At 42.2% G+C, this 19,525-nt stretch overlaps 1 protein-coding gene across 1 annotated transcript; it reads left to right on the top strand.

The window, feature by feature from the left end:
* Positions 1-7,566: 7,566 nt before the first annotated feature.
* On the top strand, positions 7,567-8,606 carry LOC124706608 (putative cyclin-dependent kinase F-2). Its single transcript, XM_047238266.1, has one exon. The coding sequence runs from the start codon at positions 7,567-7,569 to the stop codon at positions 8,536-8,538; it is 972 nt and encodes a 323-aa protein (XP_047094222.1). The 3' UTR covers positions 8,539-8,606.
* Positions 8,607-19,525: the final 10,919 nt, after the last annotated feature.

The following is a 19,525-nucleotide window of genomic DNA, read 5'->3' as shown; positions in this document are numbered from 1 at the left end:
TAATGCATAAGCATGTGGCAACGATTAATGTTCTCATATGAGATTGAGGATATATGTCCAAAACTGAAACTTCCACCATGATTCATGGCTTTAGTTAGCGGCCCAATGTTCTTCTCTAACAATATGCATGCTCCAACCATTAAGGTGGTAGATCTCTCTTACTTCGAGACAAGACGGACATGCATAGCAACTCACATGATATTCAACAAAGAATAGTTGATGGCGTCCCCGTAAACATGGTTATCGCACAACAAGCAACTTAATAAGAGATAAAGTGCATAAGTACATATTCAATACCACAATAGTTTTTAAGCTATTTGCCCCATGAGCTATATATTGCAAAGGTGAATGATGGAATTTTAAAGGTAGCACTCAAGCAATTTACTTTGGAATGGCGGATAAATACCATGTAGTAGGTAGGTATGGTGGACACAAATGGCATAGTGGTTGGCTCAAGTATTTTGGATGCATGAGAAGTATTCCCTCTCGATACAAGGTTTAGGCTAGCAAGGTTATTTGAAACAAACACAAGGATGAACGGTACAGACAAAACTCACATAAAAGACATATTGTAAACATTATAAGACTCTACACCGTCTTCCTTGTTGTTCAAAACTCAATACTAGATATTATCTAGACTCTACAGAAACCAAATATGCAAACCAAATTAGCAAGCTCCAAGTGTTTCTTCATTAATGGGTGCAAAGTATATGATGCAAGAGCTTAAACATGAGCACAACAATTGCCAAGTATCAAATTATCCAAGACATTTTAGAATTACTACATGTAGCATTTTCCAATTCCAACCATATAACAATTTAACGAAGAAGAAACTTCGCCATGAATACTATGAGTAGAGCCTAAGGACATACTTGTCCATATGCTACAGCGGAGCGTGTCTCTCTCCCATAAAGTGAATGCTAGGATCCATTTTATTCAAACAAAACAAAAAACAAAAACAAACCGACGCTCCAAGCAAAGTGCATAAGATGTGACGGAATAAAAATATAGTTTCGGGGAGGAACCCGATAATGTTGTTGATGAAGAAGGGGATGCCTTGGGCATCCCCAAGCTTAGACGCTTGAGTCTTCTTAGAATATGCAGGGGTGAACCACCGGGGCATCCCCAAGCTTAGAGCTTTCACTCTCCTTGATCATATTGCATCATACTCCTCTCTTGATCCTTGAAAACTTCCTCCACACCAAACTCGAAACAACTCATTAGAGGGTTAGTGCACAATAAAAATTCACATGTTCAGAGGTGACACAATCATTCTTAACACTTATGGACATTGCATAAAGCTACTGGACATTAATGGATCAAAGAAATTCATCCAACATAGCAAAAGAGGCAATGCGAAATAAAAGGCAGAATCTGTCAAAACAGAACAGTACGTAAAGATGGATTTTATTAGGCCACCAGACTTGCTCAAATGAAAATGCTCAAATTGAATGAAAGTTGCGTACATATCTGGGGATCATGCACGTAAATTGGCTTAATTTTCTGAGCTACTTACAGGGAGGTAGACCCAGATTCGTGACAGCAAAGAAATCTGGAACTGCGCAGTAATCCAAATCTAGTATCAACCTTTCTATCAACGACTTTACTTGGCACAACAAAACACAAAACTAAGATAAGGAGAGGTTGCTACAGTAGTAAACAACTTCCAAGACACAAATATAAAACAAAATACTGTAGCAAAATAACACATGGGTTATCTCCCAAGAAGTTCTTTCTTTATAGCCGTTAAGATGGGCTCAGCGGTTTTAATGATGCACTCGCAAGAAATAGTAGTTGAAGCAAAAGAGAGCATCAAAAGGCAAATTCAAAACACATTTAAGTCTAACATGCTTCCTATGCATAGGAATCTTGTAAATAAACAAGTTCAAGAAGCATAATGCAACAAGCATAGAAAAACTAGACAAGCTCAACTTCAAGATTTTAAGCATATAGAGAGGTGTTTTAGTAACATGAAAATTTCTACCACCATATTTTCCTCTCTCATAATAACTTTCAGTAGTGTCATGAGAAAACTCAACAATATAACCATCACATAAAGCTTTCTTATCATGAGTCTCATGCATAAAATTATTACTCTCCACATAAGCATAATCAATTTTATTAGTAATAGCGGGAGCAAATTCAACAAAGTAGCTATCATTATTATTCTCTTCAAGTGTAGGAGGCATAGTATAATCACAATAAAATTTACTCTCCATAGTAGGTTGTACCAAAAGACCACTATTATAATCATCATAAATAGGAGGCAAAGTATCATCAAAGAAAATTTTCTCCTCAATGCTTGGGGGACTAAAAAGATCATGAAAACCAGCTTCCCCAAGCTTAGAACTTTCTACATTATTATCAACAATGGTGTTCAAAGCGTTCATACTAATATTACTACCAAGCATGCAAATAAGATTCCATAGGTTTTTTAATTTTCGCATCAAACCATCCATGTCTTAAATCAGGAAATAGAATAAGAAGCTCATTGTTGTCCATTATGCCAAACTAGTATAAACAAGAAACAAAAAGATGCGATTGCAGGATCTAAAGGAAATAGCTTCGAGCACAAACACAATGGCGCCGTAAAAGTACCGTTACCCGGAACCGGAGTATGAGTGCCTTTTTACCTTTCCTCCCGGCAACGGCGCCGAGAAAATAGCTTGATGTCTACGGGAGCTTCTATTCTTGTAGACGAGTGTTGGGCCTCCAAGAGCAGAGGTTTGTAGAACAGCGAGCAAGTTTCCCTTAAGTGGATCACCCAAGGTTTATCGAACTCGGGGAGGAAGAGGTCAAAGATATCCCTCTCATGCAACCCCGCAACCACAAAGCAAGAAGTCTCTTGTGTCCCCAACACACCTAATAGGTGCACTAGTTCGGCGAAGAGATAGTGAAATACAGGTGGTATAAATAAGTATGAGCAAGTGGCAACGGCACTAGAAAAGTGCTTTGCCCAGGACGAGTAAACAAGCAGTAGTAACGCAGCAGTAGTAACGCAAGTAAAACAAGTAAACAAGCAGCGATAGCGATATTTAGGAACAAGGCCTAGGGATTAGACTTTCACTAGTGGACACTCTCAACTTTGATCACATAACAGAATAGATAAATGCATACTCTACACTCTCTTGTTGGATGATGAACACATTGCGTAGGATTACACGAACCCTCAATGCCGGAGTTAACAAGCTCCACAATTCAATGTTCATATTTAAATAACCTTAGAGTGCATGAAAGATCAATTCGACTAAACCAAGTACTAACATAGTATGCACACTATCACCTTCACACTATGTAGGAGGAATAGATCACATTAATACCATCATAGCAATAGTTAACTTCATAATCTACAAGAGATCATAATCATAGCCTACGCCAAGTACTAACACGGATGCACACACTCGTCACCATTACACCGTGCAGGAGGAATAAACTACTTTAATAACATCACTAGAGTAGCACATGGATAAATTGTGATACAAAACACACTGCAATCATAAAGAGATATAAATAAGCACTTCACTATGCCATTCATAACAGCTGAATAAGTATTCCGTGAAATATAGCCTAAGAGACCCACACGGTGCACACACTCGTCACCTTTACACACGTGGGACAAGGAGTCTCCGGAGATCACATAAGTAAAACCCACTTGACTAGCATAATGACATCTAGATTACAAGCATCATCATATGAATCTCAATCATGTAAGGCAGCTCATGAGATTATTGTATTGAAGTACATAGGAGAGAGATGAACCACATAGCTACCGGTACAACCCCGAGCCTCGATGGAGAACTACTCCCTCCTCATGGGAGACAGCAGCGTTGATGAAGATGGCGGTGGAGATGGCAGCGGTGTCGATGGAGAAGCCTTCCGGGGGCACTTCCCCGTTCCGGCGGCGTGCCGGAACCGAGACTCCTGTCCCCCAGATCTTGGCTTCGCGATGGCGGCGGCTCTGGAAGGTTTCTGTGGGTTTCGTTCTTCGTCATAGGGTTTTCGCGACGGAGGCTTTAAATAGGCGGAAGGGCAGCCTCGTAGGGGCCTCGGGGCCACCACACCATAGGGCGGCGCGGCCCCCCCTCTGGCCGCGCCAGGGTGTGGTGTGGGGCCCCCGGGGCTTCCCTCCGGCGGCTCTCGGGTGTTCCGGATGGTTCCGGGAAAAATAGGAACCCGGGTCTTGATTTCGTCCGATTCCGAGAATATTTCGTTACTAGGATTTACGAAACCAAAAACAGCAGAAAACGAGAACCGGCACTTCGGCATCTTGTCAATAGGTTAGTTCCGGAAAACGCATAAATATGACATATAATGTGCATAAAACATGTAGATATCATCAATAATGTGGCATGGAACATAAGAAATTATCGATACGTCGGAGACGTATCACACCACTAGTGCGCCACTGATAGCCAAAACCAGTGCGCCACTAATAAGCTATTTTCTAGTAGTGAAAATTCCAGTCTTCCTCTTCTCCCTCTAACTGTTCTTCCATGTTAGCAAAAAGCTTAACTGGAATTGGAGCTTTCATCATCTTCTTGAAATTCCTAGCATGGCTTCTCAGTTCCACAAATCCTGAATTCTCTTCACTGTCCTTACTGTGTGGCATATATTAAGGGCCAGACTTAGAATCTGCACTATCGGTTTCCACTTTCTCTGCTGCATTTTGCACTTCCTCTACTGCACTTGGCAGTTGTTCTGGTCCATATGGATTGACAACTTGACAAAGTGGCTCCTGGGAATAAATTGCTACATCATTACCAACATTTGTTCTTCTTGATCTAGCAATTTTAGGTGGACTCTTGATAACCTCAATGATAACACAATTGCCATTTGTAACAAAGACATTGTCCACTATCTCATCCTCATCCACTGAACTTTCAACTGGCTCAACACTAATCACAACATCTGGTTCATCATGACTGCTCTGCATCAGTTCATCTTCTTCAAAGTCACTCCCACTACTGTTGTCCTGAGTGTCTTCCTCTCCATGGTATTTTACATAAACATATGCTACCCCTCAAACACAAATGTAATCTTTCATCTTCATACAATCAGTGTCATCATACAAGAACACCAAACCATCTACCAAAGTTTTACTAGGCAACAAAAAAAAAACTTAATTTATTCCTTTAGCTGCATATGGTCTTTCAGAAACCATTTCAGTTCTAGTAAGGACAACTTATCCCTCTCAATCTCCAACATTGCTTCATCTCCACCAACATAATCCATATTGGGACCAATGCGGACGAACTCGCTACCAAAGTGGAATCTGATGATCAAAATATCTGTAGGGTCCATGTTACAACTGAAATAAACATAACAAAATCACTAATCGTTACTGTTACGAACAAAATCATCCACAAAATCGACCAAATTCTACCAAAAATCGTACGTTTACCCACAACATACACCCCACCCAAATTTCGCGCATAAACACTAACCCTAACGCCTATCAGACACTATTCCATACGTCTACTAGAGGAGGAGGAGGAAGTCCGAGGCATTACCTCCAACGCCTCAATGCGCCGCGTTGTCGATTGTGAGTCATAAACCATGCACGCGTGATAGACAGAGTCCTCATTGTTGTCGCGTGGTCGTTCACATCTACTGCCCTCTCGAACAAAGCGTCGGTCGGTTCGGTTGCCCACCAAACAGTCCCGACCTTTTTTTTGAGGTAAATACATAATATATTAAGCAAGAAAGGGGAGTGATGTTTTGGCACATGGGAGCATATGCTCCCTTTATTTTGAAATACATGTTAGACACATTTTAAAATGTCAAAAAAAATTGAAACACAAATTTCGCACGTACATCTTCATGTGCTACGCGCTCACAAAGTTGTTTCATGAAAAATTGATATGTCATGCGGCGTGTGTAAAAAAGACAAAATTTGGTGCTGAAACAAAGACTTGTCACAAGATAAATTTTCTCTTTTTCGTTTAGACTACAAAAAATATCATTTTTTCGTGAAACTTGACGAATACACATATATTATGGAGATGTACATGTAAATTTTTTTTGTCAAATTTTTTTAACAGTTGGAAATATGTTTTTATGGTAGAGGGATCATACGCACCCGGGAGCCGAATTGAGTTTCTGGCAAGAAAGCCACCTCATTAAAAACCTCCCAGTCCCCTTAGGTACCCCGGTAAGAAAAAGAGTGCGTCAAAAACTTGTTGCTCCAAACTCAAAATATAGTTACATCATCCATAAGGGTTTTGGGTAATTAAACTAAGGGGCTCATTGACCCAAATACAAGAAAACTGAGAAATAAAACTATTCCTAGCAATCAAATGAGCCACCTCATTAGTCTCCCTCGGGGAATGCTTGTACTCGACCTTCCCTATCATACTTGTCATGGTAATACAATCCGCATAAACCGCGGTTGCATCATTCCACATCACCACTTCTCCTGCGCAGTAGCTGATAACCCCTGTCAAGTCTAACTCAGCTTCGAGTGCATTACGTCCGATAGAATTTGCCAACTCAAGACCCTGAAGCATTGCGTGAGCTTCCGCCATCCATGGTGATGATACATTCTCTAAAAAATTGATGATGCAATACGAAGTTCACATGCGCATCTCGAGTGACCACCCCCACAGCACCTGGCATATCATCAACGCTAAATGATGCATCTACATTTAGTTTCAAAAAAGATGATCTTGGTTTTTCCCAGATACGCTTGAACACAATTGTAGGCTTTCCCTCAGCCTTTGCATAATTGGCCACTGGAGCTCTAATAGATGATATACACTTATGAACCGGAGGTATAGACTCACCATGGGTTTGACGGCGGCGAAGCACCATATATACCAACAAGTCGCAACAATTAGTTCTGGTATCATGATAGAAGAAAACTAAGGCACACAAGTTGATGGTCCCTGGAGTAACATCTCCGGTACAACCAACCCCGATCTATCAGCCCGCATCACTTTTTTTTTTCAACTGGGACTTCACTCCCCTTTCCATTACTTATCATAACGGAAATACAATGTTCAGTCAAAAGTAACAGGAAAGAAAAAATCAGATAAAGAAGACCCACAGATTTTTACACAACGTGACAGGAAAACCCGCTGCTTGCTCATCGGGGTCGAAGAACAAACTACGGGACAAAAAACCTGTCCTAATCAGCCCGCATCACATGATTGATTATATTCTCGATTCCCACCTTGACACCAAAACATTATATGCGACATATTCTCATGATGCAGATTACAAAGAGAACACTGACCAGATGTACCAACATGTCGACCAGCTAAAATAGACTTCAGACGTAAAATTTCATGCATTGCTCGCCAACAAAAAGAAATCACTTTATGGAAGTTAAACGTACCTACCAAACAGTCCCGACCTAATTCTAACGAACCATGTGACAAATCTGAATAGTCAACGCGTTTACTGGTTAGCCTCACAAACTTAGACCCGGACTCGGAACAGGCGTGAAGGCCAAACCGAAAGCGAGTCGTCAAGCCATGCAATGGCAGTAGTATAAACAGGTTCGAACCGCGCGCACAGGCCGCCAGAAACCCAAACCACCTCCACACCACACGCCACGGGCCGGCAATGGAGAACTACGAGCGGCTCGAAAAGATCGGCGAGGGCGCGGCCGGCGTCGTCTACAAGGCCCGGGACCGCCGCACCGGCGCCATCGTTGCCATGAAGCGCCTCCGCCCTGCCGGCCGCGACGACGGCCAGCTCTCGGAGGACCTCGGCCGCGAGGTGGGCTGCCTCATGGCGTGCCGCGGCCACCCGAGCCTCGTCGAGCTGCGGGCCGCCGGCCGCGACGCCTGCAACGCGTTCCTGGTGATGGAGTACGTCGGGCCGAGCCTGGCGCAGGTCATGCGGGAGCGCGGCGGCGCCGCGCGGCCGTTCCCCGAGGACCAGGCGCGCCGGCTCATGCGGCAGCTCCTGGACGGCGCCGCCGCGATGCACGGCCTCGGCGTCCTGCACCGCGACCTCAAGCCCGACAACGTCCTCGTTAACGCGCAAGGCAACCTCAAGATCTGCGACTTCGGCCTGTCGCGCTTCGCCGCCCCCACTACGGGCGCGCCCTACACGGCGTCGATGGTCACGCGGTGGTACCGCGCGCCGGAGCTCCTGCTGGGGTCGCGGGAGTACGACGCGGGGGTGGACACCTGGGCGCTCGGGTGCATCATGGCCGAACTCCTCTCCGGCGCGCCGCTGTTTCCCGGGAGGACGGAGATGGACCAGCTCAACGTTGTGTTCAACACGGTGGGCACGGGCGACATGACGGACTGGCCTGCCTTCCTGCGTCTCCCGCGCGCCGGCTCGCCGCTTTGTCATCAGAAAAGGCCGCCCAGCCGGCTCCGGGAGATGTTCCCCGCATTGTCGGCGGCCGGTCTCGACGTCCTCAGCGGGCTGCTGGCCTGCAGACCGGACAGGAGGCTCACCGCGGCGGACGCGCTCCGGCGTCCCTGGTTCACGGACGCCGAGTCGCCTGACCAAGCACGTAACGCATGCGGCGCCCGATTCAGCGAGCGTGTCGGCGGCGTTGCTGATGCAATCGTTGTATAGAAAACTATACAGTAGGCGTTGCAAGATCGATCGTAGCCTGGTCGTACAAGTTAATCATCCAAGATTCGTTGTAACTTGTAACTGAGAGTGTATTGGTTTCGTGGCGGCTTCGTGTCCATGTTGGACCAATTTTATTCATTGATTCATCATACTCTTCTGAGACAAGTTGCTCTGAGGTTGGTGGGATAGCTGGTCAAGTGCCACGATTCCCTTCGGCTCTAGCTGATTCCTTTTACTTACCATTTTATGTGTTCTTTCCAAGCAATCACGACAATCGTCTTTGTACTTATAAAATAAACAAAGCAACATTAGCAAACCTTTGATGGCCTGAATTAATTATTAGAGCACCTCTAAGGGATCCCCTAATTATAGATTCTTAAAAAATGCATATAAGAGGCACCAAAAAAATGTTTTACGAAACCGTTAATCAGAATTTTTCATCATTTTCAGTGAATATGATAATAGCTAGACAATATATGCAATAATCAATACAACATCAGTTCTAAATAAGGCCGATAAATTTAGTCAAAATTCTAAGTTTACAAATTTTGACCAAATATTCAAGAAAAATATAAACATCTATAACATAAAATAAATATATTATGAAAATAAATTTCGTGATGAATCTAATAACTTTTATTTGATATCGCAAATTTTCGTACTTTCTAGGATCCACATTAGTTGACTCTAGTATAAGATGTATCTAGATGTATTTCAGTTCTAGATACATCCATATTAATGGCAATTAATATGAATCAGATGAAGTATTTTATTCTGTAATGTTGGTCAAACTTAGAGGATATTAACTTTTAACTAAATTTATGCGTCTTATTTATTGAAACAGAGAGAGTAGTTTTCAAATCCAATCGTTGCAATTAAAATAGATCAAAATATGGGCAATGTTCAGCAAAACTGGTCTTTAGTGGAGCTTCATAAGTGCAAATGGCTTCTTATGTGAAGCCATCATATCCTTATATCTTCCGATTGCAAGTCTATCCTACATACACAACACTGCATTAGTGAGCAAAAATTCCTACGAACTACATCACAAGTAATTCAAACAAATTAAGGTGCACAAATGTACTCACATAATCATGAATGGTTTATCTCCGCTAGGAGGTGTCTTTCTCACCTGCTCCAAACATGCACTTCAACTGCTAAAATTTAATTTGGTCATATCCCTACGATATTGGGGAGAGACAAGGGCTGGAAAATTGTTCAACACACTTGGCAAGCGTGTCGGCGGCGTTGCTGATGCAATCTTGTATAGAAAACTGTAGAACACAACAGGCAAAGCAAGATCGACCGTAGCCTGGTCGTAGAAGCAATCATTCAAGAATTCGTTGTAATTGGGAGTGTACTGGTTTGGTGTCCATGTTGGACCAATTTAATTGATTGATTGATACTCTTCTTGTCGTTGCTTTGAGGCTGGTAGGATAGCTGGTGAAGTGGCACGATTTCATTGCAGCTCTCGCTGATTCTTCCAAGCAATCACGACAAGCGTCTTGTACTATAAACAAAGAAACAGTAGCAAAGCTTCGAGGGACTGAATTAATTAGTGTTAGGAAAGTACTCCACGTCCGTAGAAAGTGTTCTACTTGCATCACATCAGACCGAACGCGACAAAGACTGATGCACGAAATTGCAAGCGACACAGCAGTTAATTGTTGTCCCGAGCCTTTGGACGACGACGACGACAAATTGACAGAAACTTATATGCAGCTACCTGCTCAGCCTGGTGGATCCATCGGGACAACGGCCACGTAGGTCTCATGTTCTGGCTTCATACAAAGATCGACTGCTCACCGACAAACTGGCGATCAGCGATAGGGCGATAGGGCGATAGCCCATGTGCTGCATGAGCTTAACAAAAACATCCGCACGAGGCCACGACCACATCGCACACTAATCTAGAAGAGCACATTGAACATCGCACAAGTTAACAAAATGTATATATGCATCAATCGAATGACTCGGCTATACGGATCACTTCCCGAAAGATGAACCAGTGGTTATAAGAGCAAGGACAATAGTGTAGTCGGCACCCGGCTATAACAGTTTGCCACATTATTTACAGTTAACTTATAGCTAGCATGTATAATAGTAAGCTATAAAAGTGTAGTACTTTTATAATAGATGGTCCACTTTTTAATCTCACATAGTGTCTACGAGCACATGCTAAAGCTGGCTATTGTATAAGAGTCCACTTTCATTCTCTCTCCTAATTTCTCTCTCTCCTAGTTTCTCTCCTCCAACTAAGCAAACATATAATATTTTAACCCTTATAGCTAGCTGACTGAAGCTTATTGTACTTGCTCTAAGCAGTAACAGCTTTAAAGCGAGTGCGGGAGACGTTTGGCGAGAGTCTACTAGATCGAATGTATGCTCCTATTTTGTATAAGGGTGATTCGGTGATGCTCTTCATAATTTTCTCGTGGGTTGTTATTTGTGTTTTTCAGGAATAAGGATGGCATGTTTCTTCATCCATGGTCAGGTTTGTAAATATTAAGTGGTGACTTTAGGTTACATGATGTATGTTTTGTTAATTTTTTATTGAATAAAATCTAAATAAAAATATTATATGTCATTTGATGGAGAGTTTGGAACTTCTCCTTTTTTTAAAAAAAATCAAATATTCATAGCCAAAGATATAGAACATCATAAGTTTGCAGATTAATTTTGCCGTAATCTCCCGATCAGGAGTTCTCTCTTATATATACACCAAAGGTACAATACATACAATATACGATAAGGTAAGGAAGGATCACAATCGATCAGTTCTTAAGTTACACGGATATTAATCCTATACATCATCTAATAATATGTTGTTCTATCCTTAATAATCCCACTCAATGTAAGTTGGATACGAGGTACGGTTGAGGTTGACAGGAGATCTTTGAAGTATTAGTTATGTAACCGATTTAGTGAAAACATATGCTCGTTGGTCTCCTGATGAAATGAAAAGTGCTCCCAAAGCAACCTTCTCTCGCACAAATTAAAAATCTATCTTAATGTGTTTTGTGCGAGCGTGGAACAGCGATTTACATATAAATATGTAGCTTTATGATGCACTCCTAGTTCCTTCAGCATAGATTGTATCCAAGTTGCTTCAGCTATACCGCTGGACAATGTCTTATGCTCTACTTCACTACTAGACCGAGACACTACGTGTTGTTTCCTTAAACTCCACGAAATGAGATTGGGACTAAGAAAGGGAGCGAAACCTCTAATGAATCTCCTATCATTAGAACATCTAACCCAATCAGCATCCGTATAAATACTCAGTACAAATAATGGTGCTTCCTAGATCTTCAATCATGTTGATACTGTACCCTTCACATACCGAAGAATGACATTCACCGTATCATAATGTACTGATGTAGCGACATACCTTGTTGACTGCAAAAGAAAGATTATGCCTAGTAAGTGTCAAATACTGCAAACCGTCTACCAGACTCCTGCCTAGAAAGATTATGCCTAGTAAGTGTCAAATACTGCAAAAGAAAGATTATGCCTAGTAAGTGTCCAATACGTGCGTCATGGCTAGTAACTTACATGTGGCGCACCGTAAAAATTTATGCGCAACATGTATTTTTTGGTCCGGCTTGGGACGTGGGGGGGGGGGGCACAATACCCGTGGCTCACGGCTAAAGGTTATGCGTCATGCTCCTCCACAGGTACACTTGGATCACCTTTTCAGTTTTGAAAAACAAATGAAAAAACTCAAATTTTAAAAATTCATTGAGATGTAGTTATGTTACCTTATCTAGTTGTTAGCAAAAATAAAAAATATTAATTTTGATTTTTTTTGTAAAAAGATGATATGTTTCGGTAAAATGACTTTATATTTTGTATACGACGTCGGATGAGAAAGATTTTTATATAAAAAGTATCTACGGAAAAAGTTACGTCCGAATTAGGTTCATCAAATTCAAAAGGAAAAATAAGGTTTTCGAAAGTTTTAGATTGCGCTGCAATTTTTTTGAAACGGCCTCACATACATGTGGCGCATCATTACAAATAATGCGCCACGAGTATGTTCACCCCAGCCCAGCTTTATAAGCTGGACATGAAAGCCTCCTTCCCATGCCTCTAACTTCCCCTTCTCCACCAAAGCGGACGGAAAGGGTTTTTCCTTGAAGAAGCTAAGCACCATCGTGTGAACCTCACCATCGCCCTGTCGCCATGGAACACCCCGCGCTTAGTCAAGGGTACCAGGAGATGCGTCGCGTTGTCCTCTCCATCCCCATCCAGGGAAACGACCCGGGGCACCCATCCTCGTCCATGGAGATGCTCCGCTCCGACCTCCTTCTATAGGTCTTATTGGTGCTCTCGACCAACAGCTTCTTTCCATGTCGTCCTCTCCATCCTCGTCCACAGTGGACGAGCTGTTGTTGGTCCTCTGCCTGACCACGACGCCATAGAACCGCTCCAGGACTCGATTAATTTTTTAGGGTGTTTTCCATAAATTTTGCATGGATGACCTAACCGTGCACCTTTTTTTTTCTTTCCTACGATGCCTTGCCGTGGCGCATCTCATAGTTGTCACGAGTATGCACACTACCCGTGGCACGCCAAACAGTATGCCATAGGTAACTATTATCAGTGACGTGCTAATCGTGGTGCATGCACGTCACGGGTAGCAAAAAGATGATGCGTCACAAGTAGTTTTTTTCTTAGTAGTGTATGCTGAGCCAGGCATTAAGAACAAGCAAGTGCGTGTAGCATTGCCCTATCTCTGCGTGCTCCACGATAGCCCCATGGCATACTCAGGCTGGGCGAAAATTTTGGTAGTCGATGTACTGCCTGGCTAATTGTACTGCACCTGTACTGCAAGACAACACAACTGATGTACTGCGGCTGCGAGCGAGCGAAAAGAAGCTTGACGAATCTTTCCTACCTCTCGGTGCGCTCTCTCCCTCTCAAACCCTATTCTCTCTCGTCTCACTCTTCCCGGCGGCGGCGGCTACTGGGAGTAGCACGACGAGCGGCAGCCGATGGTGGGGAACGGGATGGCGGCGGGGTACGGCGGGCTCCTGAGTGGCGGCGTGGAACGGTGTGATCGTGAGCGGCGGCGGGGAACGGCGAGCGTGGTTTGGTTGGCCCACGGACCACGATGCAGGTTCTTCTTGTCGGAGAGCAGTGCAGCGGTGGCAACAAAGGGAAGCAACGATGGCCTGATTTTCAATCTGCGCAGTGTGGTTGCGGCGGCGTTGTTCATTGTTTGCCAGCGCTCCCCTGCGCCGGTAAGTCCAATCTCGTCCTCTGACCTCTCTTCCTACCTTTTTCCCCATATCTCCTATCTTTCCATCTACATCCTTGCACTCACCCTCCCCTTGCCACATCTCATGTACCGCTGTTTTTCAGCCATTGGACGCTTCAGAAGCAGAGGTGGGTGCCAAATTGACTCGATGGTTCAGAGCCGAGGTGGCTGCCAAATTGAACTACACTCTCTTCTTGATGGGTCTATGGTACGCATAATTTTCTTTGATGCTTTTGATTTCAGATTTCTGAATGCTTGTTGATTGCAGATTTCCCTTGAAACATTACAGATGGATGTGGCGGTTCTGGACTACTAAAACCATGGAGACGTCTCTTTCCGCATTGCAATGTATCTTTCTTTTCCTTTTAGATCCAAGGATGTGATTTAAAAGTAAAACCCGACACTTTCTATCAGTGTACGACAGTATGAGACAATCTAATGCCTATAACTATAGTTTTTCCTGTAGAGTTGTTTGCTTATACGATTTGCTTTCTCTTTTGTTGGCATTTTTTATATTTGCTGTCGCTGATGTTCAGTTACTACAGGTTGAGCAAGGAGGAACAATCAGCAGATTTAGCATTTATTTTGCTGAATCTGCAGATTATTGTAATTAAAAATCAGTGTGCCTTTAATCAGCAGCCTATCGTGACGGTCTCGTTGAGTCATTGTTGGGCATGGTACGGTAGCCTATTTAGAATTTAGTTATTAGCACATATGAAAATTAACATCCCAAAACCAGTTTCAGTATTTGCAGTTTGCAGCTAGATGATGAAATATTTGGTCTTGCTGATCAACACCGTATTATCTAGATGTTGGTCTTCCATGGCAAGATCCTTTGTGTACTTTGAAGTGCTTGGTCATGACATGTATGTTCGCTAATATAAATATTCCCTTTGTTAGTTGAATAATGTGGTATCTTAAACTGTCACTTATCGGTACATGCAAGAGAAAGAACGCCTTCAGAAGTTTACGATAGAACTTTGACAAGTTAGATCTCATTTTCAGATCATGTTAAATTTCATTTTTATATTACCAACTTACTATATTATCAATGGTGCATTTTGCTTAGATATTATATGTATACTGGAGGGTTTTGGTTTTCTCGGGTGATTGATCCTCCCATAATACAGTCCCTTGGTTTTATATGAAGGTGTTGGCATTGTTCATAGATGGAGAACAAAAAGTATCCCCGTGACCCCAAAGTTTGTTTCTTGTGAGTTTCTTCCCCGCAAATTAAGCACTTTATATGTTTACCATTAGTGCTATTACTTCCTTCCATGATTAAGGTTGATGGGCGAGGTTCTCATCACTTATTCCTGTTTAAATTGGTTGTAACAGTCAGTACATTGCATTATACATCACCATCATGTTTCTGGTTCATTGCAATTTGCTTCGTATTGTTAAGTTGTTCCTATAATTGCTCGTGATTTCTTGAATCATCATGTTCTTGTGTGGTAGTGATCTATTTGGTGGTTGCCAATAGCCCCATAGGTTCCTTCGTGTGAGATTTTCATGGATGCATGGGCTGAGTTGAGGTGGTTGGTCTTGTGGTATGTTAGCTTGTTTTTCCCTCTGCATATGAAACAAAGTATATGACGTTTCTCGTTCAAAGAAACGGAAGGTCCTTGCATTATGTGTGAGTTAAACACCTCTGTTTCCCTCTGTCTGAGATGATTGGCTTGTTTGGTAGTCCTACTCACCGCATCCCACCCCAGCATGCGCAATTTCATCCTCACTTTTGTGCTAGGTTGGGATTGGAGTCCATTATGATGTCAACTTTGTTAGGATGAACCATTTCCTCATAGCCCAGAAAACTACAGTTGCACTGAAGTTGATTAAGGTTATATGAGTGCCGCTAATACATGTCTGCTACACTCTTAACTTACATTTAAGAATTCCCATGGAGTAATTGTTTAATAAATTTCGCTGATGTGAAATATATGTATCCCTTGTTATATAGCTCCCTTTGTTTAATAGCTCGTTTTGTGCATTGTCTGTGATATCTTATCTTTTGCGGATTTACCACAGTGTGTTTTCTACATTGTGTTTTATGGTTGATGATGCTTCAAGAGCAATAATCAGATCTGAGGTGGAAGAACCATGTTTCCACATGATACTGACGGGAGGTGAGCAATAATCTAGAGAGTTTGTTCAGCCACAAAGGATTTTTGATTGTTGAATGCTCGAAAACTTATTGCATTCAATAGAGCCTGTGTTCCGAAAAAGAGAGGTAATCGAACATATCATACCTTGTCGATATCATTATTTTATGGAAACACATGAAAGTTAGCGGCAACGCTTGGTGTGTGAGTGCATTTCCTAATACTTGTATTATTGAATTAATCATTCTTCGGTGTGCTTTGGGCTATTTGCTCGATCTTTCTCCAAACCAAAAAAATAGATAAATGCATTATGAAATGTCTAGAATTTGAAGAGCGTGGGTTAAGAATGTTCCTTCCAGACCAATATGAAATGCTTTGGTAACTAAAGCATGGATTCTGTTCGCGTGCCACTACCTGAAATGTCTAAAAGGATTTAAGTGTCATTTCATATTGGGTTAAGAATGTTTCTTCCATTAACTGTATATGTGTACAACATACTAGCTCCAGTTTTCAGTGTAAGCAAAGTGCTGGGTGCAAATTACCTCTGAATTGTATATGCATCGGGAATATTTTAGATGTGGGAGGAAGAGAGGAGCAAGCTCCAGCTTGGAGGCATAGTTATTTGAGAATTTCATTCTGGCAGAAGCTATTTGGTGAAAAAGGTCTTTTTCTTCCTCCACTGTTAATTATCTACAGTTTAATTCATCCTCGAAATAATTCGTCATGGCTCATTTGTACACACTATCATACTACTTTGAGTTTCTTAACATATACTAACTTGTTTAAACGCTGTAGTGGTCATCTTATCGTATAATGCTGCCCAAGAGCTGCAGGGCAAACAAGCAGTAACTTCACTTGTTATGGTAAGTTCGCTGATCCCAGATATTCCTTAAAACGCTAATCATTTGTTCTCAGATTCTTTGGTGTTATTTCCAAGTGGTGTGTTTTAATCACCTACACATCTGAACCAGCATTCCAATAGGTACAATATACTCTACCTGCATTTTCTGTAGAAGAGTATTGTAGTGTAGCTGTTCCTCAAAAGTATTCAGTAGTCACAACCCATGGCATGTCCAATCTTAAGCCTACTCATGATCACATCGCAGAATTGGTGTATCGGCATTTGTCATAAACTTATACTCGTTAGGTAAATCTTGTCTTTTCTGGTACCAAACTACAATGACTCTCTGCTAGCGAAATGAACACACATACCTTAATATTAGCTTTTCCGTGTTGTCAGACAAAAATGTCTCATTATCTTTACCATTTTTGATTGTTATGGGGGAAAGAATAGAAAACCTCTTTTAGGGGAATTAGTCACTTTTTTTTTTCTTGCTTCCAGTATTTGTTGGTCTGTACGAAAGAAGTTGATAATAAGCATTGAGACCACCAGGAGACGATTTGGACCCTGTGGAAAGGCCATTCTTTCTTTTTGTGTAGATTTTAGTTTTTGTTTATTATCCATATTGATAATAGTAATAGAATTGTTAAACTTTCTTCCAAAACTAAAGTATACTCTCTTTTGAAGTTCATGGTTTACTGGCGATGGCTCTTTTTTCGGTGATATCCGTGCATCTGAAGGTCTACTCTTGCCAGTGGAAGTGCTCAAACTCTTAGCCAAGTGTGCCTTTTTTTTTGCTGCGAATTTATTATTGTTACTGTTTACAAGTTACGTTGCAAAATACTGCAAAATGTAAACATGGACATATTCTTTTGTAACACGTTTTGGTTGCCTTGCGCCCCATAATTTCATGGCATGTGTTTCATTTTGCTAAATGATATCAATTAAATGGTGTATCAATTCCATAAATTGGATATAGCAATAAATAAATCAGCAAAATTCTTTCTAATATTTTAGATAGAAGAAACATTTCTTCTATCTAAAATATTAGAAAGAATGTACTCTTCTATCCAAATCTAATTTGCATCGGTAAAATAAATCCAAATTCCAGCAGTAGATGAATAATTGCAAATTTTTGTGTGTATGTTCCAGAGTTTATCTTGAGTTTTGTGTGCACGTAAGCAAAGCAAGGGTTCAAAATTCAGTAGTGGTCGTACTAATTGATTTCTTTTCAGTGTGCTAAGCTAAACATAAATACATACTACATGGCGTTGGGATTGGCTCGCACAACACCGGTGAGGAGGCGCCCCAAGGGGCGCCCCAACCACTAGTACCCCAGAATTGTAAGGGGCCTCAATACCTACAAAACACACAAGACGTCCCAAGTCCTTGACAGGGAAGGTTTGGGCAAGAGTCCGTACCGGGCGATCAATAGCAGATGCAGAAGAGACCCAGCAAGAACAATGTTCAGCGAGCGTGTCGGCGGCGTTGCTGATGCAATCGTTGTATAGAAAACTATGGAGCACAACACGCAAGCAAGATCTCGATCGTAGCCTGGTTGTAGAAGTAGTCATTAAAGATTCGTTTGTAACTGAGTCTATTGGTTTGTTTGCGGCTTCGTGTCCATGTTGGACTAATTTAATTGATTGATCGATACTCTTCTGCGTAGTTGCTTTGAGTTTGGTGGGATAGCTGGTGAAGTGGCACAAATTACCTTTTTCTTTGTTCTTTCCAAGCAATCACGACAAACATCTTGACAATAAACAAAGCAACAGTAGCAAAGCGTTGAGGGACTGAATTAATTATTAGTAGCAAAGTATACCGAGCATCAGTAGAAAGTGCTCTGCTTGCTTCACATCCGACCGAACGCGACAACGACTGGTTTCCGAAATTGCAAGCGCACTGCAGTACTAGCGAGCCCAGACTAGCTGTTAGTAATTGTCCGGAGCTTTGCACGATGACAGCGACAAATTGTCAGAAATGTCCACTCCCCCTGGGTTCTAGAAAGAGGGTAATTTCAATATTTTAAGACGGTTGTGAAAAGAGCACTAAGTTTCATGCAATAAAATTAGAAATCATTAGATTTGTGATGAGATATGTTTTCATCATACACTTTTAGTTCGATGGAAGGAAAGATCTCATGCGCCAAGCTAGCTCTTGCCTTGCCGTCGTGGAAAGATCTCGTGTGCCACGCAGTAGCTTTTGAAGACTATTTTTCTACAATTTCACCTAGGCATTTAGGAAGTGACAAACAAGAAAAATGATATTAGTAGGATCCTTACGTCTAATACTTTGGTAATACGATTTGTTTCTTGTTTTCCATCAAGTCAAACATATAGCAACATCACCAAACATTACCCCCCAAAAAAAAAACCAAGCATCACTATCTTACTATCCATTCTAGTGAAACATTGCTGATACAACATGGAAAAAGGAAATGGTTAGTGCATTAAAAAATAAAGAAACTCCTTGGACGTAGTGACCTTCTTGGAGGCGTCATTTTTTTGGAATGTTTGGGAGCCATCAGCGGCAATGCCTTGGTCATTGCTTGGGTCGACGCCTTCGTGTTCCGTCGGTGCGCGAGTGCCTCTGGCTTGCTTTGCGGCCTGCCTCACCCCTCGAAGCTTGAAAGGCCTACCCATCTCTTTCGGCTCTGACTTCGTTTCCAAGGACGTGGACCGGGCAGCCGTGGCGCTCGCTGTTACCGTCGTGCTGGTGCCATTCGGCGGCGCTTCAGACCTAGTTGATCTAGGTCATGTGGCCAGGTGTCTGGTTTTTGCC

The sequence above is a fragment of the Lolium rigidum genome, chromosome 4, assembly GCF_022539505.1.
Source record: "Lolium rigidum isolate FL_2022 chromosome 4, APGP_CSIRO_Lrig_0.1, whole genome shotgun sequence".
Taxonomy (NCBI): Eukaryota; Viridiplantae; Streptophyta; class Magnoliopsida; order Poales; family Poaceae; genus Lolium; species Lolium rigidum.
The sequence above is the reverse complement of the archived record's forward strand: the minus strand, read 5'-3'. Positions and strand labels throughout refer to the sequence as shown.

What these genes read in the sequence shown, in the direction of transcription:
- LOC124706608 (XM_047238266.1), top strand. Translation starts at nt 7,567, where the DNA reads ATGGAGAACTACGAGCGGCTCGAAAAGATCGGCGAGGGCGCGGCCGGC.